Genomic DNA, 18,042 nt, shown 5'->3' with positions numbered 1-18,042 from the left:
GTTTAAAAAAAGCAATTCCTTTCCAAACATCACTCTAAATAACTGCTTGCATTAATAAAAACATCAAGTATTGTTATTGGGTTTTTTAAAAAACATGTAGGTATTTTTAAAAAATAAAATATGCCCCAGTACTGTTGTGTTTAATCCAACAGTTGCCCAACATATCCCACTTACAGAGACAAGGGGCCTTCTATTAAAATGTTACTTTAGAAGGGGATTTGGCCTTTGGAGAACTTCTAAAAACAACATTGCCGAACTATGAGGAATTTCAAAGTGATATAATCTCATTGCAAAGTCTGTTTTAAACTAAGAGGAGGAAAACAATGTTAAAAGCAAAGACAGAGATTCAAAGTATGACCTCAATTAAGGCATTAACACTGTAAACCAATAAAGTGATGCATACTTTTGAAAGGGACTCTTAGAGCTGAATTTAATTCTGCAGTTCTGGAAAATATCATGGGGGAAATGGAGCGGATTCAATGGCAGTTTACATCTCACACCAAACAACAATGGTGGGTGTATTTATTGAGACCAAGGGTTGTGGAGAGGAAGGATTTTTTAAAATGACGTTCTACATATTTTGATCCATTTCCAAAGGAATACTGTCCTGCAGTTGCTATTTGAAGTTCAAAAAATAACCATGCTCCATGGAGCTGTGTATTTAGCATCTGTTCATCAGACCTCATGCTTTCTTCTTCTGTCAGGCTTAGATAGATAATGGGTCACAATGACTGTTCCTCTCCCTCCATTGCTAAGAGTTTGTTCAGAGCTTGGAGATGCTATCTTTTGGACAACAACTCGCAAAATATCCCAGCCAAGACAGACACTAAGAGATTCCATGAAATTATCCAGATAAATTATATTTTCAAGGTTTAGTTTTGCTTTCCATCCTTATCTGGCTTTTTTAAAACCTCAAATACCCTTTTACTTCACTCTTTTCCCAGACCTGTTTATGCTATGAATTGTGGAGTTGTAATATGATATAGAAGACTAGGGGCCTTTCCACAAAGCCATATAACCCAGAATATCCAGGCAGTACAATATCTGCTTTGAACTGGGTTATCTGAATCCACACTGCTATATATTCCAGTTCAAAGAAGAAAATGTAGGCTTTTATTCAGCTGTATGGAAGGGGCCTCAGATGCTATCATACAGTGATTCCACTATGGATAAAGGATTTTGAACTGTTTTGAATCCTGTAACTGGGAAAAAGGGAATATAAATGAAATAAACAGATAGAAGGATAGAATGATAGATAGGAGATAGATTAGATAGATAGATCAATATCGTATGCTTCCAGGCAACAAATTATGTTTGTCTGACTACTAGTCTTGTGCATTTGTATAGAATTGCTATCAGTTTCTATTTGTTTCATTCTTAAAGCCCCGTTTTTGTTTTCGAGCGCCTCTCCCAAAAAACGGGTGCCTTTCCAAATGAGCTTTTTTGTCCCGTATCCAAAAAAACAAATATTTTCGTTCCATTGGCAGCAATAGGTGGGCTTCCCATGCTCCCCTTCCCCTCAGTTTTAGGGATAGAGGCCAGCTCCACCGCCATTTCTTACTGCCATTTCCTCTTTCAATCGGGAAACCTACCTTGCGCCATTGCTGCTGAGTCTCTTCATTGAAGCTAGCGGAAGACTCACGGTGGGATCCTTGGTGTGGGTCTGGAATGCGCCACGTTTGCTGGCAGCTTGCCAGGACTTCACTTCCATCGCGTTTGCCAGCAGCCTTGCTCCGCAACCATGCAGGCCCAGAAAGACACACACACTCTCTTTCCAAGGAAAGTGTGTATATGGCTTGTTCCTGCCAGGGCCTGCAGCCAAGCACCAAGTAAGGAGCATTAAGAGGCACTCGGCTGCAGGCCCTAGCAGGTGCACGAGCTTTGGGCCTGCATGCCGCACACACACTCTCTTTCCAAGAAGAGTGGATGTGTGGCATGCAGGCCCAAAGTGCATGCACCTGCCAGGGCCTTTCTGGGCCTGCATGGTTGCAGAGCAAGCCCAAAGGAAAACGTGATAGAGGGCAATCCCTGGCAGGCTGCCTGCATACGCGGCCCATCCCAGCCCTGCGCCAAGGATTTCACTGTGGGTCCACCACTAGCTCCAATGAAGAGACCTCAGCAGTGTTAGGTTTCCCTGAGCATAATCTCTCTTTTCTCCTCTATAAATGTGGTGCCGAAAAGCAGGCATGGAGCCAGAGCCCACTCCTCCCTGCTTTCGTTTTGAGTTTATTTTTGTACCAGGAGGAGCCTTCCCATTCCATACCTCCAAAGGAACAAAAGGAAAGAAATAAACAAATGAAATGGGAGAAACAAACTTCACACACATAACTACTGACTACTAATGCTGATTATGTAATGAGTGTACTGGATTTTACTGCCACTGAAATTACAGCTTGGTATCATTATTTTTAATCCATATATGTTAATATTAGTATTACTACACCAAAAACAACTTGATGTTACTCTTTTAAAAGTAAAGGAACATTTTGAAATATTTTGGTAATGCATTAATAGCATGTTCCATTGACATTTTTATAAATACTAAAAATAACCCATATGTCCTTCACAAAATAATGACATAGCAATGAGGACTGCTATTCAAAAATACGTCAAGTTGCCATTCTAAAAGAAAAGATGCTCATTCTCATTTTAAACAAAATGAACATTACTTTTATTACTTCCAAAATTTGCTTGGGACCAGCATCTTCCAATCAAACCTAGCAGACCCGCTCAACGTACCTGTGCCTCCCTGAAGACGTAAGGACCTAGTTCTTTCCTTTGCTCAACAATCTTCTGGGCTTGATCTTCAGGGATGTCAATCTGAATTGTTGGTGGAAGGGGTGAATTAATGAAGCAGTTGATGATTGATGTGATCTTATTCTGGATTATGGCGTCATCACAATGAGAATGACACATATCCTGCAAAAAGAAAATTATGATGTGTGAGGAATGTGTGGGAGCCACTCTTAATATGTTAGATCTCAGATTTTACAAATAGCCACTTGTGTTTGATTTCAGACCCCCCTACCCTTGGATACCAAAATCTATGCGTGCTCAAGGTTCATTATACAGTGGACCCTGGTATCTGCTGGGGTTTGGTCTCAAGACTTCCTATAGATACCAAAAAATGTGAATGCTCTAGTCCCACTATACACAGTGATAAAATTCTGTTCCTTATATATAAAGCCAAAACTAAGGCCTGCTTTTGGAATCTTAAATGTTTTTCAAACTGTGGATAGTGGAAGCTATGGCTGCAAAATTTGTGGATAAATAGCATTGGCTGTACATGGAATATATTTCTGTCCCTCTCATCAGCTGAAATCTCCCAGAACTACGAAAAGAAATGTTTAAAAGAATGCAACGCAATACAAATATGCAATGCAATCCATAGCTTCATAGAAGTGTAGCAGATGTTAAAAACAAACAAACAGAAATACAAATTTAAATCAGTTTAGAAGACTGTGTGTAAAAAGATGGGATAAATGCAAAGGTCTTCTCTTTGTGCCAGATAGCCTTCAGATTCATTGCCAAGTGAGCCTTCCTGAGCAGAGCAGAATCACAGCACAAAACCGATTTTCAGAATCACAACACACAACTGTGCAGGTTACCTTTCAGGTTGCCATGTGCCTAACTTCAGTGGAAAAAGGGACCTAAATTAGAATCTCAAAGAAATATTTCAAAATAGGTACATTCATGGAGGAAAATACATTACTTCAGGTAATCTATTAAAGTCTAATATCAGAAGGCAAGTTCTCATTTACTATCCTTTTAGTATACTCCTAATAATAATAATAATAATAATAATAATAATAGTAATACTTTATTTTAAAATGACATTTTAAAACTTGTCCAAAATTGGTCATTCTGTGCCACTGATGACATTTATTTTACTAAAGCACTGAACTAAAGCACTGCTTAGGTAAGGCAGGTTGCACACAGATAAGAGCAAATACTATAATATATGGTAACAGGCTGAATTTTCTAACATCTCCATGGCAAGGATTTCAACAAAGCTCTTGAACTGTCCCTGTATGTACATGGGCCAAATAAAACTAACTCCCCTCGAACCTGTTGTGATCAGTCCACACAGCTCTGCTTCCAGCCTTTTATCCATCATAAGAAGAACTGCAGGTTACTCCAGAGCTTCCAAGAAACTCCAGAAAGACCCCCTGGTGTTTTTGATGTGTGGACAGCTGGATCCAGCTGCATCTCACCACAAAATCTTAGAGGTGGGAGAGACCAAAACAACCATCCAGTCTACCCCTCTGCCATGCAAGAACACAAGAGCAAAGCAACCCCCTTCAGCCTCTGCTTAAAACCCTCCTGAGAAAAAAGACTCCACCACACTTCCAGGCATTGTAGAACAATTCTTACCACCAGGAAGCTCTTTCTAATGTTTAGGTGGAATCTTCTCTCCTGCAATTTGAATCTATTGCTCCGTGTCCTAGTTGCCAGAGCAGCTAAAAACAAGCTTCTCCCTCCTCAACGTGACATCCTTTCAAATACAGTAGAGTCTCACTTATCCAAGCTAAATGGGCCGGCAGAAGCTTGGATAAGCGAATAACTTGGATAATAGGGAGGGATTAAGGAAAAGCCTATTAAACATCAAATTACGTTATGATTTTACAAATTAAGCACCAAAACATCATGTTATACAACAAACTTGACAGAAAAAGCAGTTTAATACGCAGTAATGTTATGTTGTAATTACTGTATTTACGAATTTAGCACCAAAATATCACGATGTACTAAAAACATTGACTACAAAAATGGCTTGGATTATCCAGAGGCTTGGATAAGCAAGGCTTGGATAAGTGAGATTCTACTGTACTGTGTTTCCTCAAAAATAAGACACTCTTATATTTATTTTTCTCCAAGACACACTATGGCTTATTTTCAGGGGATATCTTATTTTTATTAAGTATGGTACAACAATCTACATTTATTCAAATATAGGTAAGTCATCTTCTTCTGGAACATCGTCATAACTCTCCAAACCCGGAATTCCAGCCTGAATTTCTTGCAACTCCATTTCCTTTAAAACCACTGACCCCAATCTTTCATGTTGAGCAATAGAGCTCTCATTAAATGAGCAGCTCTTATCCATGTAACCTGCTTGGAGTACATTAGCAACAATGCTGTCAGTGATCTTATCTCTTGTTGAAGGGGTTGCCTGTACCGCTCAGGTCACTTCCAAGATAGCAGCTGTCACGATGGGGCAGATGAGAAGGCTGCCCATCTTCTTTATCGCTCTGCACCAGTACGCTCCATAGCTACACCTATCACTATGTCTTATTTTTGAGGTATGGCTTATATTGCGCAAATACTTAGAAATCAATGCACTGCTAACCTTTTAGCCTTGTGGACTGCAAAGTGGCTTTGTGGTGCTTGTACATATGGATTCCCTGCAATGCATCTAGGGCAGCTCTGGAGAAAGCAACTCAACATTATTTCATCTGGCATACACATAGACTATATTAGGAGTTCACTCGGATGAAGGCATTCAAGGCCCGTCTTGTTTGTGTCTTTTCTCATTTCTGCACAACAAGCCACAGCTGGTTTTATCCAGTTGTAATCATGAAGAAAAGAAACAGAAAGCTGGGGGATGGCATAGCGTGGCTTGAAAGAGAGCTGCCCGAGACCAAACAGGAGCAATCTACACTTCAGTATTTTGTTTCATGTCTCCCTTCCCAACTTCAAATGGTCACACAAGCCTTGTAGAGTAGCAGACCACAGAAAAGCAAGGCAGGCACACTTTCATTGTGGCAAAATGGATTCTTGAAACAGCTTAAAGCCCTCACATTTAATAAACATTCAAGTTTCATGATTCCATGATGGATCTATGAATTTATTTTGAGGGGCCACCATCTTTTAGCATTAAATATTTGTGGTCAGCAAACAAGGACTCTTTGTTCCTTATAGTTGGGGTCTCTTGTTAGGAACCACAAAGCTGCCATCATAGAATAATTTAACATCTTTGCATGACTCTCATGCAAATAACGTGAGTTTTCCCCCCATAAAACATAAACATTAATTCCAAGCCTTCTACTCTTTCAGCCACATACTTACTGGTAGTATTCTCTTTATGTCATGAAAAAAATAAGGATTCATGATGAGTTGCATTTATATTAGGATTTAAAGTAGGAGTAAAGATCATTCTCTTATGGTAGGTTTATCCAGAATTCAGGCATCCTCAAACTGTAGTCTTCCAGATGTTTGGGTCTCCAACTCCCTGAATTCCTGACCATTGAACAAGGTGGCTAGGGCTTCTGTGAATGGGAAGCCCAAACAGCTGGAAGGCCACAGTTTGAGGATGCCTGATCCAGATTATTGGTGTGTTTTATTATTCATTGGTTTTATAGTTTTATAAGCACTTTTAGCTGGTGTTGAGTGCTACGTTATTTGCTGTTGTTCTCCACTTTGGTGCACAGGGAGAGCCAGCAGGTAACAGTAGTAATAATAATAATAATAATAATAATAATAATAATGGTCCTTCGCTAGCTCCATGGCTAATAATAATAATAATAATAATAATAATAATAATAATAATAATAATAGTGAAATTATTGAAAGGAGAGAGTTGTCTGCCATATATCCTGCCCTGAAGTCACCTTTGCCTTCCATCAGCATAATCTTTTTTTCTTCCAGAAAACATGATGGAGCACAATAGTGGTCCTTCGCTAGCTCCATGGCTGGAGCAAGCTAAATTGGCCCAGGTTATTAGTGGTGAACTGTTTGGAAACTATTACTATTCATACCCAGACCACTGCAAAACTATAGCAAAGTTAAATAAAGCCATGGCTAGCCCAAGATGTGTTGCTGTCTGAGACAAATAAGAATACCAATTCAGGTATGAATGCTGATGGGATTATCAGGTGAATCTTTTTTTTAACACTGACAATTCAATTACAGCATCCACCTATTATATCGGAAGGCAAAGGTGACTTCAGGGCAGGATATATGGCAGACAACTCTCTCCTTTCAATATCTGTTGCCTAAGATAACTGTCCAGCTTTGGTAAAAGGTACACAGGGGGGTCGCAACTACACTACAGAATTATTGCAGTTTTACACCACTTCAACTTTCATGTTTCAATAACATGGAATCATAGGAGTTGTGGTTGTATAAGTACTTTAGCATTCTCTGCTAATGAGTGCTGGTGTTTAACTAAACTATAACTCCAATGATTCCATAGTACCGAGCCATAGCAGTTAAAGTGGCATCAAGCTGCATTACTTCTACAATGTAGATGCACTCTTGACTGTTAAATAATACCATGGAAAGGAACTAACAGGGAGAGAAGATGAGGGAACAGGGAGCCCATGGCATGCTCTCAAGAGCATGATGCCTCACAAGATCATTATGTGGCAGGACTCCTGCCTGTCATCTTGACAAATTCTTCCTTCTGTTTCCTACTTGAAGCCATAGTAGACTTTCTCCTATGTAATCTGCCAAGCTAGAAATTTTATTGCTTCTTCTGGTATCACACTCTAAAGCAGGGACCTCTTTATCTTGCCCACCAAGTCAGTGAAACGATTTGCCATGGCAAGAGTTGTGGAATCAAAGCGTCTTCCCTTTGTTTCCCATTCCTCAAAGAATGCCTTTGCTTGAGGCAGAAATATTGCAGCTTTGGAGAAATTGCAGGTATGTCCATTTCTTGACAAAACTGTACCTTATATTTCTGCACCTCCCGCCAGAAGATTACTCCGTTTTCCAGTAAATCTCCTTTCAGTGATACAAAGCGCTGAAACTGATAAGCTGTGATGGGATTCAACAGGGCTTTGCGGAAAGTAATCATTTCCCGAGCTGAAGAAATCCACTTATTGTCCACATGCTGTCAGAAGGTGGGGGGAGATAGAAGGAGAGAAAGCACACTAAGTAAACTCCATCTGTAAAAATGCAGTAATACAAGCATTCGTTAGGACAAACTGTCTGATGCTTATCTTTGCATTGACCCTAACGTTCAGTAGTTTTATTACATGGACACAATAGAACTTGGCAACCATTTTCTCTCTCCCACTCTTTTGTTTGATTTGGGCAGCATTTCTTTGGAAGGGACGAAAGGGGAAAGGAAATGACTAACAATGATTTAGAACATATGACTCCCTACTGTAAGAATGGAAACAGCAATCGTTGTTGGTCATTTCAAGAAATGATTTAGGGAGAGAGGGGTTACGAATAGAAGGATAAGATGATCAGTCTGGGATCTTCTAGAAACAAACAACAGAGTGGAAGAAACAGGCAAACCACAAAGCTTCCAAGTAGAAAACTCCCTTTGACAACAATCTTGCTAGGAAAAAAATTGCTTTGAAATGTATTGCCACGACTGTGGACAGAGCATAATGTTTTTTCTAACTTAAACGTTTCACTAACAGCAAAAGCAGATATAAAATCATCAAAACATTCAGGAGAACTTTATGCTGAGAGAGCAGAAGCATGAAAAGCAGGTGTAAACATATATGAAGTTTGCAAGGAGACTGAATGATATATACAGAAAGCCTAAGATTACAAAAAAGATCACCTAAAAGCCAAGATCCAGTGTTGTGTTGTAGCTTCGGTATTGGATTATCAAGATCAATGATGCATCTATGCTGTAGAATTAATGCAGTTTGACACCACTTTAACTGCCTTGGCTCAATACAGTGGAATCAAAGGAATTGTAGTTTCACGAGGTCTTGATCCTTCTCTGCCAAAGAGTGTTGGCACCTAACCAAACTACAGCTCCCATGATTCCATAGTATTGAATTATAATAATTAAAGTAGTGTCAGACTGAATTAATTCTACAGTATAGATGCGCCCCAAGCCATGGAAACTCAGTGGGTGATCTTGGGCAAGTCACACTCTCTCAGCTTAAAAGGAAAACAAAGGCAACTTCCCACTTCCCAACAATTTCCTCCAAGAAAACCCCATTATACATTTGTCCGAGAGTCATCAGAAATTAGGAACAACCTTAAGGCACATAGCAACAAAAGACTAAAAGCCCAATCCAGTGAATACCATTGTCAAGCTCTCAGAAACAGAGATCAGGTACTCAAAATTTGACTTGTTGCCCATCAACTTCAACTTTTGGAGGAGCACTGCTCAGCTAGGAAGTTTCTACCATAATTTGGGAATAGGGAATAATCTGGTAATCTTTCCATAAGACATTACGCATGTTAAATAGTTCATAGTCTTCCAAGTTCATTTCTTTTAAACCTTTTTCAAGTGATCGTTTGGACCCTACTAAACTCTGAACTTTCACAACTCCAATCAACCTTATTTACTGAAATGGTAGTACAGTAGAGTCTCACTTATCCAACATTCTGGATTATCCAACGCATTTTTGTAGTCAATGTTTTCAATACATCATGATACTTTGGTGCTAAATTCGTAAATACAGTCATTACTACATAGCATGACTGCGTATTGAACTACTTTTTCTGTCAAATTTGTTGTATAACATGATGTTTTGGTACTTAATTTGTAAAATCATAACCTAATTTGATGTTTAATAGGCTTTTCCTTAATGCCTCCTTATTACCCAACATATTCACTTATCCAACGTTCTGCCGGCCTGTTTATGTTGGATAAGTGAGACTCTACTGTAATAGAATTGTGGTCCAAATCACCTTGAAAGTCAAAGAATATCACACACAAAGATTGCATTTAAGTATCCCCTCATTATCCTCAATCATTCCAGCTCAGAATAAGTAGTTGAAGACCTTAACAGAGCTTAGGGGGTAAAAGTATGTAAAACTGTCTAGAAAGATCTTCAACTTATAAGTTGGTTCTCAATCAGACTGTGGCAACGCTGCCTTATACCAATCTGCATTTTGATATGGACCTGCCTTTACCTGGCTCCTCTTCAAAGGTTTCTCTCTGCTTGCCCTGTATCCTTGCAGGCCTTTCTTGCATGCTTATTTATTTATCATATCAGAAGCAAACCGAGGGTACAGTTGTAATGTATTTAAAAATACAAACAAAGTTAAAAACTTGGCATTTTACTAAATGCCCTTTCACCAGTAGCTGGCCGCTTGGAGTGCCTCTGGTGTTGCTATAAGAAGGCCCTCCATTGTGCATGTGGCAGGGCTCAGGCTGCATGGTAATAGGTGATCTGTGGTTTGCTCTTCTCCACACTCTCATGGCATGGACTCCACTTTGTGGCCCCATTTCTTAAGGTTGGCTTTGCATCTCATGGGGCCAGAGCTCAGTCTGTTCAGCGCCTGCCCGGGGGGAGTCTCTCATTTAGTATCAGCCATGGTTCCGAGTTTTAGCCTGCCACTTTTGGACTCTCGCTTGCTAAGGTGTTCCTGCGAGTATCTCTGTACATCTTAGCAAACTATTTCTTGATTTAGGGGCATTGGCATACTGGCTGATATCCAAACAGGGGATGGGCCAGAGATGTCACTGTCTTGGATCCTTCATAACAGGCGGCTACTTCCCGGGGGATGTCAGGTGGTGCAAGCAGTATCATTTCTCCAATGGTGTTGGGCATAGACATCCTATGATATTGCTGCATGTAAGAGCCACATCCACTGTTTAAATGTGGTGAGATGTGTTCCACTGGACATGTGTATTCAGCAGCAGAGTAGCAAAGCACAAGAGCAGATGTCTTCACTGTATCTTCACAAACACAGTGAAGTCCTTGCATGCTTGTAACTGTATATCCTGAAGTACATCCCAGTTTTTTCGGTGTCTTGCCTTTTCCTGGATTCCCTTGTGTTCCTAGAATTCTTCTCCCAACCTAGCAGTTCATGCTTACATCTCAGCTGGCTCCCAGCATTGGCTAATTAGCAATATGGAACCCAGACAAAAAGAAAAATTCCCCACGCTTCCAATAAATGTAGACAGCATGTGTTACAAAGAGTTTTCTGCTCTTTGACAGAGAAAGAAAGGGAAGATGAAAAAAAGAAAAGAAACCCACCCTTCCTGAGCTATGTTACACTGCTTTCAGATGTTTAATAATTGATATGATCTTCACAATAGAATGCAATTCTAAACGAAACAGATACTGTGAGTTATGATTAATCCTGCCCACTTTTCCTGCATACTTCAGATTCTTTTTTAGTGACTGCACTTAATCGCTCTCAATAATAAGTTATCTTCCAGATGCTGGAGTGAACAGCTTGTCCCAATGAGTCTAGCAAATGTAGAATGTACAGAAAATATGCATTAAGATTACATACATTATTTCCTACATTAATAGTCATGGCAAACAATAACATGTCTCTGGAGTTTGATAGCAATGATGGTGGGGTTGAGAAGCCAGTCATCTCCTTTTATACATGCAAAGTATTGAATTACATTTTATTTTTGTGCATTAAAAAACAAAGGTAACCTCAAAGCAAACAAGAGCCAGCCAATTGTCCACATTTGCTGCAGGTGGCACTGGAATAAAGCAAAGTGATGTGAACTATTATTGTAATAAATTTAGGGCTCTGACTGACAGAGAAAATAACATGCCTGGCTCATCAAGATGCATATTATTCCTGTGGTCTGAAAATATTACATAATGCCCCCCTTATTGCTGCCTTGGGTCTTGTACTAGAAGAAGCTGCTTTGAGTCTCCTTCAGGAGAGATAATGCGGGCTATAAATAAATATAACAATAACAACAACAGCAACAATAAACAAGGGAAGAACTGACACTTTTGTTTCATTAGAAAGTACAGATAGTTTATATGAAAGTCTAATTCTAACAAACTGTCATATCCCAGAGCTGGAATCCCTCTGACCTTAAAACACCACAACAGTTGAGTGATTTCAGCAAGAAGTTTATTGAAGAATATATAAAGCCAAGCCACAAAAATGATATAAATGTATAGTCCAAAAAGGTATCTTCAAAATATCACCATAAGTCCATAACTTTCAAGGTACAAAGATAAGACACAAGGTACAAAGTTGTAAAATCCAAAAGCACAAGGGCAGCATAAAATCCCAATAGTCAAAACATGAACTTAGCAAAACTGGCGCCAAAGACCTAAAAACCACTTGGAATCAAAGAACAGGAACTTGGCAAAAACAGAAATCGTGAAACTAGACATCCACTTGGAAACTTGGAGGATGAATTTGGCATTACTGGCATGAATAATCAACATTGACCCCAATGAAGCAAAAGGCATTTCCCTTAAAAAACCCTTCTTGTCTCATGCAGTGAGAAAAACACATTCCATTTCACTTTCCCACCAGATAATTTACCTTCCCACTTCCCTCGAAGGTGAGCTGACCTTTGAAGAGCCTGTTTACGGAAGTCTTGCCATCTATCTTCAAGCTCACTAACCTCTACATCTGCATCTGACAAATCCTCAGGACTGCCCTCTTGGAAATGTGGCCTTGACTTTCCTCTTTCTGTTCTGCAGAAACTTCCAGCTCAAAAGCAAGCCTGTCAAGAGCAGACCTGTCAACAGGCTCAAAGCCAGGCCTGTCCGTATGACCATCATCCCCATTGCAATCAGACCTAGGCCCAGAAACCTGATTGACATCAGACATATCAGACACTATCAGAGGCTGGACTACAACATGAATGAATGAATGTGAATCAACACTAACCACAATTCGAATATATCCTTACCTTCAATCTATTTATATTCTCACTAAAATCTGAAGTGCAATTTCCTAAATGCAATATTTCAGTCAATAAAATTTAAACTGATTGCTCTAACTACACCAGTTACAGTAACAATGTGGCTCTTAGGTTTATAGCAGCCTCTTCACCCTGAGATCCTCCCAATGTGTTTGCTTTTCAGCTATGCTAACTTTGGGTGATGGAAATTGTGGCCTAATACATCTGGAGGGCACCAGGTTCTGAAAGATTGGCTAGGCAGTTAACAACAATGACTACACTTGCTCAATGCTCAGCAAACTTTGGCTTTACATTGAGAGGGCTATGGAACACCAGCAGGCTTTAGAGACCTGTAAGTCCATAAAGTGATCAAAAGTAAAGAGACAAAGCTTGCCTTCCATGGTTCAAATTTCTTCTCAAATCTCTGTATCAAAATATCTTCTGCAGCATCATGAAAGTGTGGCTGAAGGCAAAAAGAAAAAAAACATGCTGAAGGATATGTGTTATAGTTCAAAATTAATTTTCAAAATTAGAATTCATTATACTATTTCTAAAGAAAGCAGTTTAGAAGACAGAATATAAGGATGTTAACAATCTGTCAATCTGCCTATATCAATTTTGCTAAAATATGATGGAAGTGTGAAAAAGACATCCCAGTTTCCTTAATGAATTAGATGAATCTGTCCACTTTCAGAAAGAAAAGCTACTTGGCTGAATAAAGCATTGCTGAAAAGCATAGCCACTCATGTCTACAAATGCACTTTAAAAAGGGATTATTTATTCTAACCAAGAAATGTAATTATTCATATTAATAGGTCTTGAAGAAATGGAGGGGGGCACAAAAATGAGCGGAGGGTTGGCAGTTCGAAGTCATGAGTTGGGGTGAGCTCCCGACTGTTACCCCTAGCTTTTGCCAACCTAGCAGTTTGAAAGCATGCAAAGTGAGTAAATCAATAGGTACCGCTTCAGCAGGAAGGAAAAAGGGCACCCCATGTAGACATGCAGAAATGCCAGCAAAACCTGATTGGAGATGTCTATGGACAATAGTCTCCTTGGCATGGAAAAATGGAACTAGAGCTCATCACTATGGCCGGAGTTGAACATTGCTCCAGATGCCAGAGATGAACAAAGGGGAAGACCTTTACCTTTACACAGACAAACCTTATGTTAAATACAAGTGCAGGTAAATTACAGGTGTATGGTATGTCATTGTTGTGTAAAAGGCATTGAATGTTTGCCTTATATGTGTACTATAATCTGCTCTGAGTCCCTCCGGAGAGATAAAGTGGAATATACGTAAAGTGTACTATTATCATAAAAAATAAAGACTTGTTTGTTTCTTTCCCTATATATAAACAGCCATTGAAAAAGCAATTAGTCTCCAGTGTTAATATTGTATGTTTTATGTTGATTTTAACGATTGTTTTTACTGTAATTGATGTTTTTATTGGATAACTGTTTTATTGCTGTGTTTTGATATTTGATTGTTTTATCGTGCAAGGCCCCATGTAAGCCGCCCCGAGTCCCTTCGGGGAGATGGGGCGGGGTATAAAAATAAAGTTGTTATTATTATTATTATTATTATTATTATTATTATTATTATTATTAATGATGACTCTCCAAGTGCACCAGTTTTTGTTCTAAATTATATAATCAGGGTCAGCATTACTTCCAACCCACTAGACGAGACATGGGCAAATTTGGGCTCTCCAAGGTGTTTTGGATTACAACTCCCGCAATTCCAAATAGCTTACCGGCTATTAGAAATTCTGGGAATTAAAGTCCAAAACACCTGGAGGGCCCAAGTTTGCTCCTCTAAAGGCATCAGATCCTGTCTGATATTGAAAGCTCGGCAGGGTTAGGCCTGGTTAGTACTTGCATGAGAGACTGGCAATGAATATCAAGTGCTGTAGGCTGTATTTCTGTATGGTCTGGTCTAGGGGTGAACCTGTAGGGTGACACCATGAGTTACCGCACTAGGTGACACCAGCCCTAGTGATGCCACGGAATTAGCAAATAATAATAATATCATCAATCAGTCACAGGCATGGCTCATCACCATCACAAAAACTGCCTACGGAGCTAGAACAAGGGAACAAAGCCATTCACGATAGAATAGGCATTCCCAGATGGAAAGCTGACAAGGCAGCAAGGCAAGAAACAGACACAGCGGAGTGCCATAAATCCATGCTCTTTTTCTTTGGGATTGTTTTCCTCTGCGCTACTCAACAGCTCCCAGCTTCCATGTGTCAGGGAGGGATGCTGTATGGAGGGGGGAATTCTACAGCAAAAAGATCAAGCTCCCTGCACCACGACCCCTCCCCAATTACGCTCTGGAAAACATGCCAGATGCGGAGACAGGCTTCGACTGCCTCTGATGTCTTCAGTGGCCAACAGGAACACCAGCTGGATGAGGTCAATTAGAACAAAAACTGCACATGTTAAAAGCACGTAGTGTGTGGCTAAGCTTCAGTTACTTTCTTACTCCAAAATAAATGAACGTGGGCCTCATCTGGACTGGGACTACTGTAGAGAGAGGCAGGGCTGATTTAAACCTCCCCTCCCCGAAGCCATTTTCCCCTTTTCGGTGTTGAAGGAGTTTTTAAAAGTGGCGAAAGTCCCTTGTTCCCAATGGACTTGCTTTATTTTAGTTCCTGAACTAAGTGTAAGAATTGAGTTTAGCTGGGTTTCAGCCTTCCCAACTGACAAATGATTGTCTGGACTAACACTGGTTTGTGAATAAGAAAAAAACCCTGTAATTTACTTGCACTTCTTGTATTTAACATAGGGTTTGGTTTAGCAGTAGATACTGGCCTACCTCACATATTCTGATGTTTATATCACCTTAAAGATAATTGATCATTCTTTTGTTTATGTGTCCATGTATGATTACAGAAGTAAAAGACATGGCACCATGAAAATGAAATCAGTAATGTTACCTTTGGTTTTTTTGGTGCCCCATGTTCTTCACTTCCAAAATACAGCGGCAGCCACTTTTTCTCAAGCCTCGTCTGGATGCTTTTTTGAACCTCTAGCAGGACCACAGGCCGAACCAGTTCATGAAGTACTTGTCCCCAGCCTCCACCTAATTTCATTATCTTTGGAGGGAAATGCAAATTCGTCACTGGATGACTGAGACTTTGATCCAACAACACCATAATGCTTGAAATGTCTACAACTCCAACATTTCCCAGCCAAGAGTGGACAATATGGACTGGGAGATTCTTGGAGTTGTAATCTATCCATTCTTATCCCATCCATCCATCCTTACCCCAAGATCTAACAGGATAGAATCATAGAATCATAGAATTGTAGAGTTGGAAGAGACCTCACGGGCCATCCAGTCCAACCCCCTGCAAGAAGCAGAAAAATCTCATTCAAAGCACCCCGGCAGATGGCCATCCAGCCTCTTCTTAAAAGTCGCCAAAGAAGGAGCCTCCACCACACTCCGGGGCAGAGAGTTCCACAACTGAACAGTTCTCACAGTCAGGAAGTTCTTCCTCATGTTCAGGTGGAATCTCCTTTCCTGTAGTTTAAAGCCATTGTTCCGCTTCCTAGTCTCCAGGGCAGCAGAAAACAAGCTTGCTCCTTCCTCCCTATGACTTCCCCTCACATTTTTATACGTGGCCATCATGCCTCCTCTTAGCCTTCTCTTCTGCAGGTTAAACATGCCCAGCTCTTTAAGCCGCTCCTCATAGGGCTTGTTCTCCAGACCCTTGATCGTTTCAGTCACCCTCCTCTGGACACATTCCAGCTTGTCAACATCTCCCTTCAATTGTGGTGCCCAGAATTGGACACAGTATTTAGCCCAAAGACTATTGAGTCTCACTATTGCATCTAAAACTCGCCCAATTATTTCCTAACAAGTTGCTGATTAGAAGCATTCTAGTGTTTTCTAGGGTACAGTTAAAGATCATTAATTTAAAGAAACCCATTTGTATGGAGGGACCCTTAGCAGTATGAAGCAATGGTTAGCAGTAATTAATTACAAGGAACACTGTTATTTGTAATGTGTAATTCTTAGTGTAGCAGAAAGGCAAAATTATTATTTTTAGGGGGGGGGGGGAATCCATATTGACTGACACTGTTATTTTGTACAGTAGTTGATTCAAAAATGCATGGGAAGGAGTCATTTGAGGTAATAGCCTTGGCTGTTTATGTATTTTTTCAATTTAAAAATTAACATAAATCCAATTTAGAACATGTTATCTGATACTTGAAAAAAAACACATAACATATTATATTCCATTTAAAAACAAAACATCATGTATGACATCTAACAAATTCAATTCTTAAAATAATATTCTAACGTCTGAGCTGAAAGTTTTAATTAGGATTACCAGGTAATAGAACCAGGTTTTTTTCTTCCTGGTGTTTAATTGGTTAGTTGCTTTTAAAAACTTTTGTAACAATATGGTTATACCTAAACTCTTATTTTAAATTCTATAAGCTTTGAGTCTCTTGATGGGAGATCGATGGGAATAAATTAAATGAATAGAATAAATACATAGGAATGCTTATTGTGGGAAGGACAATCTGCCCAAGCCATATGGGTTGTATCATTTACATGCTTTGTGGGAAGGCATAATGAAAAAGGAGCTTCCATGTGGCTCTGGTTTGGGTTGCAAGATGTTGCAGTTAAATGAAACTGTAGTCCACATCTTACATTATGAAGACTCTAGCGACAGTAAATCTGCCCGAAGACTGATTCAGTTATTGATGTGCTAGCTTTCAAATACGATTCCCTCAAAATGGCAAAGAAATCTTTTTTAAAATGGAAATTAACTTCAAAATTAAGAGAACAGCACTTTAATAACAACAACACATTGTGCCTTGAAACATTCACAAATTCAAAAGGCCAGCAAACTGAACATAATACACTTCCAACATTCCTTAAGAAAAAGTGGACCAAAATTAGGAGGTCTTAAGGTTTATTTTAAGACTTGATACAGAAGGAATCAAACCATATTTTGGAGGAAGGGAATTTTGGAAGTTAAGAAGAATAAATGGAAAAGCCCTATCCCCCCTATCCATGAATCCACTTGTTGCTAATAATGGGGGGAAAGACAGGATGGATGTCAACAGAGTTCTCCTGATGCAATTTGCATTTTCCAAATGCAATAAGAAAATGAATATACAGCAGGAGTATTTATTAAGATTTTAGAAACAAAGAGTTACCTGTTCTTGTTCCTCTTTTGTCGCTGGACTGTCGGGTCCAAAGAAGTATTTCTTATTTAGATATTTATTTTTAATCTCCTTACATTTTTCTTCTCGCTGTGCTTTGTTTTTATGGAGCATCCTCCTGAACTGTTCAATGTCTATCCAACACATGAGGTCTACACTACAAATAAAGAAACAAAATATTTCTGTGGTACCTTTTTTTTCTAGCACTTTAATAAACTGTGGCTTTAATACAAAAGATCCTCATATGTTTTTTGGAGGAGGAGTGTGGTTCAGAAGTAAAGCACATTTCTGTGTATTTTGCATGAGCTCAGACACTC

The 18,042-nt window shown here is 39.5% G+C and overlaps 1 protein-coding gene across 2 annotated transcripts in view; it reads right to left on the bottom strand.

Annotated features, from left to right (window-relative positions):
• Positions 1-18,042, bottom strand: part of rgs22 (regulator of G protein signaling 22) — a 96,567-nt gene that overhangs the window by 18,215 nt on the left and 60,310 nt on the right. For both annotated transcript variants that reach the window (XM_062980139.1, XM_062980140.1), the window contains 5 exons: positions 17,720-17,882; positions 15,481-15,639; positions 12,936-13,004; positions 7,673-7,834; positions 2,740-2,919 (listed from right to left, as the gene is read on the bottom strand). In XM_062980139.1, coding sequence (XP_062836209.1) covers positions 2,740-2,919; positions 7,673-7,834; positions 12,936-13,004; positions 15,481-15,639; positions 17,720-17,882 — 733 coding nt within the window. The remainder of the gene's footprint in view (positions 1-2,739; positions 2,920-7,672; positions 7,835-12,935; positions 13,005-15,480; positions 15,640-17,719; positions 17,883-18,042) is intronic.

This window comes from Anolis carolinensis, chromosome 4 (assembly GCF_035594765.1).
Source record: "Anolis carolinensis isolate JA03-04 chromosome 4, rAnoCar3.1.pri, whole genome shotgun sequence".
Lineage (NCBI taxonomy): Eukaryota > Metazoa > Chordata > Lepidosauria > Squamata > Dactyloidae > Anolis > Anolis carolinensis.
Note: the sequence above shows the minus strand (reverse complement) of the source record. Positions and strands in the feature narration are given on the sequence as shown.